The 17,343-nt window shown below is 39.6% G+C and overlaps 1 protein-coding gene across 6 annotated transcripts in view; it reads left to right on the top strand.

The window, feature by feature from the left end:
- Positions 1-17,343, top strand: part of LOC116038902 (chloride channel protein 2-like) — a 197,285-nt gene that overhangs the window by 87,180 nt on the left and 92,762 nt on the right. For all 6 annotated transcript variants that reach the window (XR_004897418.1, XM_036001480.1, XM_036001479.1 and 3 more), the window contains 4 exons: positions 5,482-5,613; positions 7,170-7,298; positions 10,117-10,250; positions 11,690-11,767. Coding sequence is in view for 5 of the 6 variants with exons in the window: in XM_036001480.1 (XP_035857373.1) it covers positions 5,482-5,613; positions 7,170-7,298; positions 10,117-10,250; positions 11,690-11,767 (473 nt within the window). In the remaining variant the exon portion in view is untranslated. The remainder of the gene's footprint in view (positions 1-5,481; positions 5,614-7,169; positions 7,299-10,116; positions 10,251-11,689; positions 11,768-17,343) is intronic.

Genomic DNA, 17,343 nt, shown 5'->3' with positions numbered 1-17,343 from the left:
CTGTCTGACCACAGCTAGCGAATATAATTATTTTTGTTATTTTATGTCAGATAACTGACAACTGAAATAATTCCACTGTGATGTGCTAACTCTATTTCATAGAGCCACCTTAAAATCCAACTGTCCGATTGAGTGCCTCTTGCCATATCTCGTATACAGCAAGAGACACTCAGTCTGATTTTTTTGATGGGAAATTCTTCATTCTTGTTTGGATTTTTCTAAAGTTTTTACACAATAGTGTGTTTTGGTAATTGTCAAGGCAGTGTTTCTTTTCGTTTCCATCCATTAAACCTTCTTCATCATGGGCCAAATGTGAGTACTCTCTCCTCTTGCTCACTATTCCAGCCATATGTATTTCATCTGCACATCTGAAGCTCTAAACAAGGTGTACAGTGTCAACATTAACTGCTACTGTATATTAAACTGGCCACTTTGTTCTTTTGCACGGTTGTTACTTAGGCTACAGCTTAGCTAGATCAGCCTGAAACATTGTTGCAGGAGAGTGACATTTCGTCCAGTGCAGCTTTTGGCTAAAATGGGCGTTATTAGACCGTTATTATGAACATCCTCTCCAGCACAGTAACGATTAAAGCCCCAAAAAACGTATCACACACTAACTAGTAACATGTGTGATGAACAGTGGAACTTTAGCAAGCTAGCAAAATACAGATAAACTAGCAGCTTCACATCACAGGGTTAAACAGTTAACATTCAGTACTCATTGCAGACTAAAACAACTCAGGAATAGCTTAACAATAGCTAAATAGAAAGAGTACAAACTTACATCGTCTCTGACTTCTGAACAGGTGACCGTAATGAAAAGAAACACAAAACGATCTCGGGGATTTCTTACGTAACTTACATAGCCGTAACTACACACGCCGTAACCTACACAGTCTCCGTAGCGTGACAAATTCACAACAGTAACGAGTAACGATGCAGCACATAAAAAATGTTTGTGAGTAAAAGTATTAAACTCATCGAAAATATGTACTCACGTAAAAGTGGAAGTAGGAGAAAAAAATAATACTCCAGTAGAGTACAGATATAGCCTTTTAGTACTTAAGTACAGTAGTGAAGTAGTTCTACTTTGTTACTATACATCTCTGCATAGGATAAATACTGCACTGTATATACTGTACTGTATCTCGCCCTCCCTCTATTTTTAAAAGTTTCTGTTTAGAAAGCAGAAGAGCTGAATGATCAGATTTGCCTATCTATATTAATTCTAATCTAATTAAGATGGTGGTTTAAAACACAGGCATTTTAATTGAATCTCTTACTTACGCGTGAATCTATATAATAAATGTGGGAGCACATACACACAAAATGGGGATAGGCCTCATTGGCATGACAATGGCAAAATTGAGGCATTAATGGTAGGCTTTTTTAGCCTTTACACCCATATATAGCTGTCTCCTTGCATAACAAATGAGGAGGTGATTTGAATAATTTGGTTTTACGTGGGAGCAGTTGCAGGGAACCTGCGCTGTTAATGATTTTCCTCTAAGGTGTGTGTGTGTGTGTGTGTGTGTGTGTGTGTGTGTGTGTGTTTTCATTCTGTTGACCTCCTTCTCCTGCCAGACAGAGAAGGTCTAATGAAAGACTGTCAAGTTGCATTGTGGGAAGCTTAGGACCCAGTGTTTTGGAGCTTCACCATCACTAGGCCTCTGCTGAAACAATTTCAACCATTTTTTTTAATGTCTCTTGCAAGTACCTCAATTTTCTAAAAGTGCAATACTAACTTTGCTGGAATGCCCCTTTAAAATGGTATTAGCATTACATATCTAGTATCAGTAGTTTCAGTCCGAAAACAGTTTTCAAAACTGTGTTGCCTAACCCAAAATAAACAGAAGCAGACATGTGCACACTCACCCACAGTTTTTTAATGCCAAGTCAAGGAACTAGATGCGCTGTGTATCCAAGGCAACCTAAATTAGTCTCAGCAGGTATGTCGGCATTATGTTTCTTGCCGAGGAGAGAGTGAGCAAGCGGGCAAGCAAGAATGAAATGAATGGATAGAGAGAGAGGGGTGAGAGAGGTGAGAGTGCAAAGAAAGGAACAAGTGTGGAAATGAGGAGTGGAGGGCAGCAGATAAGACCTGAGAGGTAGAGGAAAAGATAAGAGGTAAAGTCAGAGGTTGAATGTGATTACCAGAAAGCAGAAGAAGAAGAAGAAGAAGAAGAAGAAGAAGAAGAAGAAGAGAGAGTGGAGAGAGAGATAATTGGATCAGGGAGGGGAGGGATGAAAGGGGAAAGTGGTGCAGAGGGTGAGTCAGAAGGCAATGAGAGTGATTGGGAACTAGCATGCTGCTTATTGCATGCCATGAAGAATAAAGTCAGCAAGCAGTCTGCAGGGTCCGTGTGTGTGTGTGTGTGTGTGTGTGTGTGTGTGTGTGTGTGTGTGTGTACCACAGACAAAGCTATTAAACAATAACAGCACAGACAGAGCTAACTGAATTACATCTCCAAAAAGACAAGATTACACTTGCTGCCAGACACACACTCCATGTTTGGAAGTACAAAGAAATCATGTCTGCACACATGCATTCTCTCATACACAAACATACACACTAACAATCATTTACACTGACTAGTGTCTGGATGACAGAAGGGGTCAAAGAACACAGACGGCCCTTAGGGGTTAGATGACGCACACACACACACACACACACACACACACACATACACATGCTCAAACTAAATCTTAATATACACATGTATGAAGCCTATTTCTCAGAATTTTCCCATAACTGTCTGTCCACTAGTCTGTGGAGTGATAGAAAGCAAAGGCTAATCAATGATTGTGTGTGTGTTTGTGAATGTGCTTGCACACCCTTTGCCAGCATGTGTGTTTGACAGCTCCTGAAGGTGTTGATTGGGGAATGTGTGCATGTATGTGTGTTGGTGTGTAAGTATGTATCTGCATTTTTCTCTCCATCCCTGCAGTATATATCATGCACTTCCTGCCCACTCTCACTTTCTGTCTCTTTTTTTCTTCTCCCTGTCTGTCAGTCAAACAGAGGTGTCAGTCTTGCCTTAGTCTTGCTTTGCCAGACCCTCCTCCAAAGCGCGCTGAAGGAGAGTCTGGCTACTCCACACAGCATTCGGGGATGGGAGGAAAACATGCTCTGGTTTAATGGCATTTCTTTAAACTAATCAGAATCGTCACGGATGGTGCTAAACTCAGCACAGAGCCGCTGCAAAATAGTCGTACGAGAGAAAACTCAGATTGGACAGATAGTCTAGCTAGCTGTCTCAATTTACCCTGCAGAGATCTGAGGAGCAGTCAACAATAGTCATCATAAATCCACCGAATTTAAAATTCCAACACAAAGAAAGCAGAAGGAAACGGAAAATACATGCATCTGGCGGAATTTCCTGCAGCGAAAGTGGAACGCAACGGATATAGACTAGTCTTGCCTCGACTCTAAAAATCAATTTCTTTTTATGTTTTAGAGATGTTTTTCTTTTTACATTTCAGCCACTTACCAATTAAATATACTCTGCAAGTCTCTGCTAAATCTTTGGCTTTGGTGCTCTGTGCTAACACCTTTAAACACTTCTTTGATACTAATAGTCTGTTATATAGTCCAAGGCCATTAGTCCTAATTTGCCACCAAATAATTGTACTCATGCAATAGGTAGAAGCACTTCAGCCAGTGATCTGCTGACACCTGGCTCCATAACATTTAAATGTATTGGGCATTTTTGAACATGTACATTATTTTCTCATTAAATACTTCACTTGAATAGAAACAAATATCTGGCACATGTGTAATGTAATGTGATGCAGATCCAAATGTAGTTTGGAGAATTGTGCAGCCTTGGCAAAGGTTTGTGTTCTCCAAAGGGTCGCTTTCACACCTGTAGTTCGGTTTAGTTGGTCCAGGCCAAGGGGGAGAAAAGAAGGAAATACATTGTTGCCTTTTTAGTTCTTGTCTGTTTCACACAGTCACACAGACTATTTTCAAAAGAACCAAGAGAAGATAACATTAAGTCATATGGGCCAATGGCTAACTCATTCATTACCGTTATGCTACTGTATAGTCACTGTGTTCCCATTAAAGATTCAGTTGGTAACTTTTAGAACAAATAGGTTTTGCCATATTTGTCACTAATATTTATGTAAGATAGTGCTACATAAATCAGATAAACTATGAAAAAGATCAGGTTCCTTTGCCTTGCCTCCTGATGCCCCTAAGTAATGGCTTTTGCAAGATTCCACCGCACCCGAAGCCAAACATCCAATCTGAGCCGAGAAATCTAACTGTCAAACTAGGCAGTGCTGATCAAATATGAATCAATATTCTGTTACTGTATTTTTTCTTGCTTCAAAAGTTTTCAGAAACATATTTTAGTGTGCAGAGCTTGATTCATGTTAGCACCTTAATTTTTCTGAATTAGTAACTGTGTATGAATGTCTCTGACCGAGTGTTATACAGCAAATTGTGAATCTTAGTTTCCTGTTACTTGCAGGTGAGTAAAGCAGATCTGATTGTTCTTAATGCACTGCTTTGTGTGTGTGTGTTTTGCTTTTAGTGCATCCACTTGCTGTGACTTGTGTAGTGCGTTTAATATACATTCAGTGTAGTAGATCAGTGTAGTCTGTTTTGTCTTCAGTCTCTTGCCCCATTACATTGCAGGTAATAATCTTAACACAAGGGGACCATACAGTCTTTGAGTTTCTGTCATAACCTAGTGCTGTGTGATAACCTCTGCTGGACGTAGTTGATGCTGGTAAAACTGTTTATTTCTAAGGTCATATAACTTTTTCAGCATTTCACTTCTACATCAAAGGTACAGTAGCTGGCTTTCCATCCCGGCTTTTATCAATAAAAAAAAGAAATAAGTTTTTGTCAATATAAAGACATTTTGGATAAGTAGCACATAAAAAAAATGCATTTCCTTAATGAATAAATTAATACTAGTTTAAATCTAGTTTAAGTCTTAAAGGAAATTTATCTCTAAACTTAACTCAAATGACAGTCTCAAAGCTCTGTCTCTATTTTCCCCATTGTTAGTGTCAAACATAGTAACATACTGTAGAGCCTTCAAGTAAATTAAAGTCTTACCTAAATTGCCACGTTGTATGTTTGTGTGGACTTAAGATTGATTCCATTGTTTATCCATCCATCACGTATCAGACACCACTGATTAAATTTGGGGAGAAATTATAGATTTTACAATTTTCAAAAAAATGTGTTGACTCCCCTATGGGGGTTACTGCTACTACTCATCAAAACAAAGTAAAACAATATTCAGGATTGAGTGGATTATTGGGCAGCAACATCTTTACTGTTGCTCAGCATTTCAAAAGTGTTGGATGGAAACACAGCAACTGTGTTGCCAAGATTGGCTAATAGATCCAATACTGTTTGCACTGTCCAAACCTCAGTGCCAATTCCTGGGTAATGTAGTTGTAGTGTGAGGTTTTTGTAGTCCACTAACATGTTATGTTGTGTTCTTGCCATCTCTGCAGTCTGCACGGTTCGCTGTCAGAAGTTCCTGATCTCACGGGTCGGGGAGGACTGGATCTTCCTCATCCTGCTGGGACTCCTCATGGCCCTGGTCAGCTGGGTGATGGACTTCTGCATTGCCATCTGTCTACAAGGTGAGGCAAGGATGGAGGGAGGGATTGGATTCTGTACCTTAGTTTGGGGCATGAACAGTGTCAATGAACGCAGAGGCAAATGCGGGTCATTTCAAAAGTAAAGGATGCATTGTTAGAAACAAGGAGGGGATACATTATTTATGATAGATGATACATGGATCAAGACAGGGAGGAAGGGATAGAAGGTTGGAGAATGCAAGGATCAACTTTATTTATTAAATGTTCCATATTTTAAAAAAGTGAGATTTCCATGTCTTTTGATTTATAAAGCAGGTCAAGGTGCTATATTAATACTGTGAAAGTATCAAAACGCACAAACGACAGAGAAATGCACAGAGCCCATATTCAGAAAGGGTGCCTTTAAACGAGCTGTCGAGACTTCCATACGGTTGTGATGTCACAACTATACCATATAAAGGTAAATGGGTGATGCTACTTCACTACTGTGCCGTGACAGTCATTTTCTGGATGCAATGACGGTCCAGAGACTATGACAGTACAGATGCGGAAGACCTGAAAACGCTGACCAATCAGAGCAGGAGGGGAGGGGGGCTAAAAGAGACAGGTGCCAGTTATACTTGTTAGTGTGTAGTTTAGTATAAATCTGTCAAAGCCTGTTTTTGACTTATAGTGCCATTAGAATTAAAGCCTGCAGTTCTCTCAGATTAATTTCATTCAGCTGGAGAAACATATGAGCCATCCAACATGTTTTTATTGCAGTGGGTTCTGGAAGATAAACTCTGGAGATAACTGTATACCATTGCAATGAAAAGGGTTGTTTTTGAATGATCTGGCCCAACAGGAGCTCGTAAATAGAGCTATATTGTATTTAGGATTGAGCTCTTGGGACAACCACTGGAACTTAGTGCAGAAAATATCAATGTGTTGCCTATGGTGACTTAACACATTTGTTAAAGGGATAGAAGCAAGGGGGAGTAGTAGGCTCTAAGGAAATGAAGATAGAAAGGAAGAAATACAGTAGTAAATACAGAAGCAGTCAAGGTGGATCAAGGGATGGATGGAAGACCTCTTATGGCATTATTCATCTACCTGCAATGTGGAGGCAGGAAACTGAGTGAGGATATGATTGTGAACGGGGGATTTGAGTCAACTCTACATTCCAGGAAGCGGAAGGTAGAAGTATTAAAATGATGAAGGAAGTTGTAAGAGCTGATCTGAAACCTCACGGGAACAGCTCTAATTCAAATGGATTTCTAAGGCTCTGTGTGTGTGTGTTGTGCTGTCAAAGAGAAGTAAACATTAAAGACTAACCACTTGTCCTTAGGAGACACACACACACAGACAGACACACACGCAGCTCTGTGTGCGTGTGTTTAGCTGTGCGTGTGTGTATGTGCATTATTTGTCCTCATGACATGTTTACCTTAACTAATTAAATACTTGCAAGACATATAAAGCTGTTGTTTGTGAAGTGTACGGTATATATCCATACATGCATACACTCTTTCTTACTGTGTGTATTTTGTGTTCTGCGTTGTTGGATATATTGGATTGTGGTTTACATGTCTGCCCTGGTTTTGTGTGTGTGTCCACAGCACAGAAGTGGATGTACGGTGGTCTGGACAGTAATGTGTTTCTGCAGTATCTGGCCTGGGTCACCTACCCTGTAGTCCTCATCACCTTCTCAGCTGGCTTCACCCAGATTCTCGCCCCCCAGGCTGTTGGTACGACCAACACACAAAACAGAACTTATACACAGAGCACAAACATAAAGAAAACATACAACAGACATTTAAAAAGGGGCAATAGAATCACATTAAAAATGTTGAATTGTGCATATTACAGTAGTGCTGCACAATAGGTTAATTTAATGATTATGCAATATGAATCAACAATAATTGATAGCAGTCACAAATATTTGTTGGTTCTAGATTCTCAAATGTGAGAATGTGCTGTTTTATTTCATTGTAAATGAAATATTTGAGGGTTTAACCTATTGGTCAGATAAATCAAGCAATTTAAAGATGCCACCTTGGCCTTTTTGAGCATTTTCCAGTATCTATATATTTAGTAGACTAAGCAATTCATTGAGTAATGAAATAAATTAAATCAATAATTGCTCTATAACCATTAGTTTCAGCTCTATATTACTGTAGATACAGTCAAGAACAACAAAGGTGCTTTCATATGTACAGCACAGTATTCAGTCAGGTGACCAAGATATGGTATAATAGGCATAATGAACTAAGATCAGTACATTTACCAACAAAGTAATTCTGTGATGTCCATCAATGTTTGAAATAGGAAAAATCATCAAGGTTGCATTTTGTCAGATGTGGGTAGGGTCAGACTGTATGTGGAGCTTCCTTTAACATAAGCCTCCTGAATTATAACTCCAAAGATGATTTCTGCAACTATTTAAACCATAATCTAGCCCGCTCCCTGAGAGTCCTGGAAGAAAGGGCTCACCCATAGCAGGGGGTACTGGGCATGCAGAGCAGACACTGTAAAAACTGTACACCTTATTAATAAATTCAGTTTTTGTACTTCTATATCTTAAAACTGTGAAGTGAAATTAAACCCTGATAGCTCTCGTATTTCGTATATTGCTTTTTCTGCTACCAGACTGATGCCACCTTGTATTGTAATGAACCCCTACTGTAAACACCTGTGTCTACAGTAAATTGTACTTGCTACAGTGCAACACTACTGTGACACACTGTAAATCCCCTCTGCACCTCTTTAGGCTCTGCCCCTAAAGGCTCTGCTTGTTCCCCAGGGGGCCTCCTCTTCTTCAGTATCAGATGAGGGAGGGAGAGAAATTCTCTACGAGTTCTGCGCACAATTCAAAGCTGTAGTATACTCTAGGTTACTTATAAAATATACTTCAGGTTGTTTGAATTCAGTGCAGTACTCCATCAGGTGCCTGAAGTAATTTCTGCTGCAGGTATAGCAGAGACTTTACTGTCACTCTAAGTAACAGAGGCTAAAGAGATAGGTGTGCTCCTGAGAATCTATCTATCACTGAGACACACTTTCTTTTCCCTCTCACCTCACTGAATCACTGTTTTAGACTGTGTTGTAGGTGAGACAGTGTTTTATTGTCAGCTTACTATAAAAAAGAAGTAATAATCTGCTGTGCAAGTAATCTTAGACACTTGTCACATTCATTACTCTGTAATGCCAGATAAGTGAGCACACATGACACGATAAATTGATACTTCAGTGGCTGCAATATACAGGGAATCAGTAGGCTGTTTACACATGAGCACTGAGGACCAAACATGACGACTCTTTGCCTATGGTGATGACTTCTGCAGTAATGTCCTACATGCAGAGTTCAAAATGAAACATGGCGAAGCATTCAAAAAATTTTATATATAAAATAATATAAAATTGTGGCATTTGAAGTTGCCATTACCATTTTAATGAAGAAAATGATATTCTGGAGGGTTCTCTTAAAATTGAAAATGTATCTAACCAAACTGTATTACTTCTCCTGTCAGAGAGTCAAGATTTAATCAAAAAAGCCATGGAAGCTAAATGTTTATTATTCCAGTTGGTCAATTTGCAATGTAAAGGCATAGTTCTTTGAAATTCTCATACATGTTTTTCAACCAGATGAGGTTCATCTCAAAGAAATAGTTTGACCTATTGGCCAAATATGTTTAATACGTATTTGCTTTCTTGCTTAGCATTAGATGAGAAGAAGATTATATATCACTTTCCTGTATGTACGCTAAAAATGAAGCTAGAGCCAGCAGCAGGCTAGCTTAGCTTAGCATAAAAACTGAAAACCCCTTTCTTTTTTCTCTTTTTTTTGTAGGGTTAGGACAGGATCTGGAATTGCTGCATTTTGTTTTTCTGTTATTGTCATTTTCTCTTCTTAGATTATTTCTCTCTTTGCGTTTTTTTGTTTCTCTCCTCCCTAGTCTAAGAGGCATTGCCCTTGCTTTTTGTAGGAGGGATTGCACTGAAGTGTGTCTTACTCACCTCACCATAGGACTGAAATTGCTTATTTCTTTTTTTTTGTGTGTGCCTCTGTGTACATGTTTCCAGATTTAATAGATAATTGGTCACAAAAAAGACTAGAAACGGGGGGGATGTTTGTTTAACATGTCTATTTTTACGAGACGGTTATGTGTAATGGTCCTGTCCTGCACATAACCCCTCATAAAACTGAAACATGTCTTATTTTTTTATACAGTTAAAACAAATGAGATAGAAGTATGATGTCACTGGGCTTTCGAGGTGCTGTTAGACGGATTTTTTTACCTTTGGACAAAGCTGTTTTCACCTGTTTCTAGTCTTTGTGCTAAGCTAAGTTAACAGCTGCTGACAGTAGAGTGTTATCGATCTTCTTATCTAATTCTCAGCAAGTAATATGTATGCAAAATGTTATTATGCTGCTATTGCTGTGTAATTTATAAGTATTTGGTCTGTTGGTGATGCCAGTATGTGTCCACTTACAGTAAAGGTCAGTTTGGTTTCTCTTTAATGAGTTGACAGTCAGCGCTAAGTGCCCACTGTGCTCCCCTGCAGGTTCAGGTATTCCAGAGATGAAGACCATCCTGCGAGGAGTTGTGCTGAAGGAATACCTCACGTTCAAAACTTTCGTGGCCAAAGTCATTGGCCTCACCTGTGCTTTGGGCAGCGGCATGCCCCTGGGCAAGGAGGTAACACATACACATCAGCTTTACCCGCTCTATGGGCCCCTATACTGTACTGTATGCGTCCATGTGTCCACACAGGCACAGCAAAAGCTGACAACTATGTCAGCCAATGAGTCAATCAATATGTGACTCATAAGATGGAGATGAAATGCAAGCTGCTGAAATATCATGTTTTTGTCTGTGGGAGTGCAAGTAAGTGTGTGTGTGTGTGTGTGTGTGTGTGTGTGTGTGTGTGTGTGTGTGTGTGTGTGTGTGTGTGTGTGTGTGTGTGTGCGCGTGCCTGCCACTGACACACATAAACTGTCCATTACAGAATCATCTCATCATGGCTGACTTTGTGAAACAAAATCAATTTTCCACTTTATGGCAATGCCAGCAGAACTCAAATGCTGACCCATATTAAACAACAGTTATGTTGTTTCCTAATACAGTTTCAGTGATTCACAGTGTGAAAAAATGTGTCTGTGATACAGAATCCAGACTGGCACCCAGCTGCCATCAGGTTTGAATGCCAGTTTACACAACATCCATTCGCAAAATTTTAGGACAGAATACCAGCTGTCTGGACTTTAATTCAAATCATTCTGTCATCAAAACCCCATGCAGTTCGGAGCGAAGTGCCGGAGCACTGGTTGAACAGGTTGTAAAGTGTGGTGTAATTCAGATTTACAGTGCATACATACATACAAAACTAACATGCTACATGCATACATGAACTCCCTGGGGAAGCATAACCCTCTCCCAGCTCATTTCCATTCCAGATCCACATCCCTGCAGCATGAGTTAAAAATGATCCATAAAAAGCACACGATGGGGCCGATATGCTTAGGTTCAGGTCGAGAGCAACGATTGTGAAATTGGTAGAAGGAAAAAAAACAATGAAAGAATGAAAGGAGTTTGCAGATGCAGATTTGACTCGAGACCTTTTCTAAACACAAAGGGAGGGAGAATAATGTCTTTGTAGAGGTTCAGGATACCCAACCTAGTTATGCAGATGTTTCAGTGTCAGTGTTCTTTAGCAAAAACATTTTCCAAGTATGGTATACCCCAAAAGACTTCCTAGCCTGAAGACATACTCAGAGGACACACACACACACACACACACACACACACACACACACACACACACACACACACACACACAAGCCTCAGGCCCTTTTGTTTGCATACTAATGCAGCAGCATCGTCAGTTTGGATTCAGCGCAGGCCTCTCGCTTCGTTTAACGGGAGCATGATGTGATGATGCTCTCACTTTTAATCATGTTATTTCCACTTTGAACACCTCCAGAATTTTAATATTCACTGCAGACTTTGTTGTTGTTGGTGTGTTTTCAAAGAGTTGTTGTGTGCTCTCCTGTGTGAGGCACAACAAACAGGAGAGAACTTCTGAACTTGTAGCATGTTGTAACCTGTTTTTTTGTGTTTTCTTTTTGTCCTGTCAGGGTCCGTTCGTACACATCGCCAGTTTGTGCGCTGCTCTCCTCAGCAAGTTCATGTCTCTGTTTGGAGGAATCTATGAGGTAAGTCTTATTATTGTTTTATGTCCGTATTGCCCTTCTTTTCACTCTCTCTCAACTGTGATTTACTGGCAAAACATTTATTATTAATTTTTCTTTTCATTACATTTCCATATACACTGTTCACTCCATACACCTTATAAGAAACTATTTTCAACATCAACTCAAATATCCAACGGCATATTTCCATTCAATCTCCTTCACTTCTACACACCAAATGTAGTATTTGAGTGTATGTGAGATGATCTGAGTGGATAAAAATGTTGACACACTCATCTGAGTCACCTTCAGTTATTAGTGTGCCCTCAAAGAAACAAGCTTACTGAGCAGCGAATGCTTTGAAAACTCTTTTTCACCTCGGGCTGAAATTAATACCTGCAAACACTATTCAGGGCTGAAAAAGGAATTGACTACTTTTTTTTCTGGGTAATATTTTCATCGACAGTTAATACAAAAAAAAGAAGCTCAAATTCAAATCAGTCAGAGACATGACAGTAAAGCTTAGTGCTCTTTGAAGTAAACATGCAAACATTATCATGCGGTATCTAGAAAGGAAACTGAGAAGGATTTTAAGTAGGGTTAGTGCAAAAATAATAAAGAGGTTTCTTTGTTATAATACCATTATAAAAAGCACAATAAGTCATCATTTGCTAGACTGATTGCTATATACAGCTATATTTAGTTGTACTTTTTATTTTTGTATCTCATCTTAAAGGTCCCATGGCATGAAAATTTCACTTTATGAGTTTTTTTAACATTAATATGCGTTCCCCCAGCCTGCCTATGGTCCCCCAGTGGCTAGAAATAGTGATAGGTGTAACCCAAGCCCTGGGTATCCTGCTCTGCCTTTGAGAAAATGAAAGCTCAGATGGGCCAATCTGGAATCTTCCCTTTATGATGTCATAAGGAGCAAGGTTACCTCCCCTTTCTCTGCTTTGCCCACCCAGAGAATTTGGCCCACCCATGAGAGAGAGACATCATGGCTTTCAAACGAGCAAAGTGGCAGTTGGTCAAGGCCACACCCCCACTCTCCACCTTGCCCCCCCCTCTCTCCTCCTCAATAGCTACAGACACAGAAATGGCACATACTAAGGAAAGCTCATTGTGGGACTGGCTCTAGTGGCTGTAATTCTGCACCAAGGCTGAATTTTGGAAAAGAGACTTCAGATACAGTATTAGGGGAACACTAAGGTCTATATAAAAGCATCCAAAGAGCACCATGTCATGGGACCTTTAAACATAAAAAAACAATGTAATTGGTATGAATAGAGCTAGCTGGCCACTAAAGTTTTTTTGGCCACTTAGGACAGCAGAAACAAATTGTGAACACAGCATTGACATATCACTAGCCAGCTGTTTTAAGTACACATTTATTTGTAGGAATCAATTTCTTTCATCCCATGTAAAGTCAACAACCAGTAATAACCCATTTTATAAATATTTAATCAGTATGTTATCTGTCAGCAAATTGGATCTTTTTCATCTTCAAAACTATCTTTTCCAAGAGAGAAATGTGGCGAGACGGAGATGAAACTTTCAGTAGGGGAAAGGAAGCGAAGGGGTAAAAAGCATGATGGAAAGGATGCAGATTAAAAAGGAAAGCAATATAATTTTCATCTTCTTCTCCTCCTTTCTTCTTCTCCTCCTTTCTTCTTCTTCTTCTTCTTCTCTATCTTCTCTGTCCATTGGGATTGGAGTCTGAGTGCTGGAGGAGGAAGAGGAAATCTTGACTCTCATCTCTCTCTTTTCTGAAGATTTGAGCACCTCTCTGAGGGATGTAATGGTGGGAAGATGGGAGGGTTTGAAGAGAGTACATAGGGCAGTGACAGAGTTTACCCCACACTGTATCTACAATATGTCCTTAAAGGAAAGGAAGAAACCTTTATGTAGTCATCTGAATTGGCACAACTGATATCTTAATGCAAAGAGAAACAGAAACAGTCTCAAATATATTGTACGCATTATCTACCTACAGTACATGGCAAAATGTGCGTGGACATCGGCACATTTAACTCATATGTGGTTGATGAAGATCATATCAATGGGCATTATTGTGCCACCATAACAGCCTCCACTCTGCTGGTTTCAGGCTCTCTATCAGATTTTAGAACCTGGCTGCAGGGATTTGTTTCCATTCATCCATAAGTGTGTTAATTAAGTCCAACACTGATGTTGGGTGATGTTGGAGTCACACTCTGCATTCCCTGCAAAATATGTAGTTGTCCACGCCCTCTAGATCAACATATAGAGGCTGTAGCACAAAATGATAATTTAAATGGAATGAAGGGCCCTAGTCCAAACCATGAAACACAGCCCCAGTAAGTACGTAAAAGTATGTTGACAGGGTGTCCTTAAATGTTTGGCCATATAGTATAATAATTATTATTAGTGGGGTTACTCTTGGGACTGAGCACAATTTCACATAAAACCTCAGAGCTGCCTAAGAAATGACATGTTTCCTCCGTCAGGAATGCAGGAAATATCTTGCAATTTCAAAACTTCACTGGTTAAGACAAGATGTACTGCAGCAATAATACAATGCAATAGAAGCAAACTGGAAAGAATCTCTGCTTACCGAGTTTACCAGCAGTCTTCTTTTAAATAATGGACAAAATGTTGAATATGTTTCATTCTGTAAATGAATAGGAAGCTGAGCAAAATATGTAGTAGTTCATCCCAACAGAAAATCGCTTTTTGTTCTCCAGACAAATTCCAAAACTGAGTTAGAAAAGGATAGCTCTTGGTGTCTCATTCATTTTGAACATTTAACTTTAACCTGAAAAAAATGTTGTCTTGCAACCAGGCCAAAATAAGTCCTCCAGAGGCAAGCCTCCATTTCACCTCCTCAGCATCCATTTTCGCGCTAATCGAAACGTATCACCTGACTGCTCATTTACCGCGCAACCCGGAGCGCAAGCCCGAGCCCAGCCCGAGCCTGTGTAAAATGATAGAAATTAAGAGCAAACCCGTCGGGTTCAGGCAAAGATCTTCAGCTCTACCCAGTGGTATACAACCCTCCGTAAACACATTTGGTCTCCTCCATTTTACCACTTTTACTTTCCATCTGCCTATCTACCTTTTCATCTTCTGTAATTGTCTTAATCCATATTATCTCCCTCTAACCCTCTGTTACTGTCCCCCCCTCCCCCCCTCCTCTGGAGTGTTGTGCTGCATTTTATTGCATATTAATGCTGAGAGAGCGTGTGCCCGTGTATGAAGTGTCCCTCTGCAGCAGTATCTGGTCCTCTCCACAGTTTGAAGTACAGTATGCTAATGTAGCCCGTGGGCTGTAAAAAAAACACTTTCTGTTTCAGCTTGCTTTGTTGTACTTACAAAAAGAAAAAAAAGAAAGAGGGATAAGTACTCCAGCACACATGTGGAGAACACCATTGTTTGAAAAAAGCAGACACTGGATCAGATATAATTGGAATTTTTTTTAATCAGATCTATGAATGCCGATTTATCGTGTTGGTGCTAAAACACTTTTGGTAATTATTGGAATAAAATATAATAAAACCAGATTGATATTTGTTCAATCCTACAATGATAAACACTGAGTTAGTATTGGCAGTAAAAAAAAAGTCTTATTCATCGTTTCTTAGCTTAACTTTCTGCCTTACTCCTATGCTTCCTGAAGGAGCCCGGTCTTGTAGGGATTAAGGTAATTAAATCACACAATTCCCAGCATGCCCTACAGTCCATGTCCTATTCTTTTTTTGTTTTGTTCCTGTTTCATTTCTTTTTTTAAATCTTCACTGTGTCATCATCATACTGTAAGCGCAAACCTCCTCATAAGCAGGTGCCATTCATCAAGTAGAAAAGAGCAATTTACCACAAGTTTGTGCAGTTAAGAGAGTTGGCTGAATCAGACTCGGATTGTGAGGCCAAATGTTGGGCTGTACAACATGGGTTTGTAATGACTGAATTGTAAATATCAAATCACAAAGTGCTGAGAGAAAACAAGTGTGTCAGAATATACTCTATCATTGTACTCTCTTATGAAAATGTTAAACAGAAGGGATTTAAACTTGGAAGAGTTGGAAATATTCCAGCCTACTGGCATTTTTTAAAATATTCATTCCATATTAACATGTTTTGCAGTGTAAACTGTATTTGCGATAGGTCTCTTCTTGACCACACAGTTAAATTTTTTTGGGACCATCTTTCTGTGTGTGTGTGTGTGTGTGTGTGTGTGTGTGTGAGCTGGTGTACAGCATGCTTATCAAGAGCTCCACACTGTAAGTTTGTAAAACCAGGCTAAGCCACTGAGTGTTCAGTCAAAGGAAACACACACACACACACACACACACACACACACACACACACACACACACACACACACACACACACAGTGTTTCCCCTACCATTGTTTTAGTAACGACCCCCCGCTCCCTCTGAAAGAATGACAAAATTATATAATTATCCTATATACAGTGTGTATATATATATATATATATATATATATATATATATATATATATATATATATATATGTATGTATATATATATATATATATATATATATATAAACGGATGCGCGAGATAAAGCTGTTTTCACAATTCGCTTCTCGTTCCTCACCTTAAAAATTCAATTCATTCGAATGAATGTTACGGGCTGGCTACATTGCACACGTGACGTTATGCGGAGCGGACTTTCCAACACTACGCTTCCACTATAATCAATGAAACTGGCTTCACCGGGCACGAGAGCAGCGCATGGTGGTGCGTATGCTCCGTGGAGATCCGCTCTACAAGCGTAAAAATAGGGCAGTCTTCTATTTATATTTTTTACGCGAGGTAGTGTGCGGCCCTTTTACACAGAAATGGATCATAAAGTGTCATTTTTTTCTTTAAAATTTAAACTACCGATTTACAGGAAATGACTGAATGACTGTGAATGAGGGTATTGGCAGTTTCATTTTGAGAGTTTATGTTTTTGTTTCTTGTTTCCTTCACCTTTGTCCTCTGATAACAGCTGACAGTAAATTGACGTTTTCACAGCTCCAAAAAACTGAAGAAACAACAGCAATCCCAAAGCAAAAGCTCTTCGTCTGGCCTGTGACTCACACAATCCTACGATGTGTTTGCACAGCTGGTGTAACCAGTTAAAACTTACACTTACTTACACATATGCTCCGCTACCGGTCCGCATATGATACATGTTCAATGTAGCCAAAGTCGCGCAACCTTTAAACTGTTGCTAAATAGTTGTGTGATGTGTACATCAATGTTGTTTGTATTTACTTTCAAAAAATGTGTGCACTAAACCACACAGTTAAGTGTTTGGACACCCTCATAAATAGTTGGAGAGGTCACCCCCCCCTTGGAAAAAATTCTAGGGGAAACACTGCACTAACCTCTCTTTATCACTGCCATGCTGCTTGAAGGAAGCCAGTCTAATAGGAATGAAGGTAAGTAAGATCAGGCATGTAAAAAAACAACTGAATTTGCCAGGTTGCACTGTGATCCTCTGCCCTGCAGTCATGCAGCTCAGTCCTTTCCCTTATTCTTTTCCTATCTGTCTTACTGTGGTAACACTGCAACTCTTCATCTGATGGAACCTCATCATTATTCTCTTT

The sequence above is a fragment of the Sander lucioperca genome, chromosome 5, assembly GCF_008315115.2.
Source record: "Sander lucioperca isolate FBNREF2018 chromosome 5, SLUC_FBN_1.2, whole genome shotgun sequence".
Classification (NCBI taxonomy): Eukaryota; Metazoa; Chordata; class Actinopteri; order Perciformes; family Percidae; genus Sander; species Sander lucioperca.
Note: the sequence above shows the minus strand (reverse complement) of the source record. Positions and strands in the feature narration are given on the sequence as shown.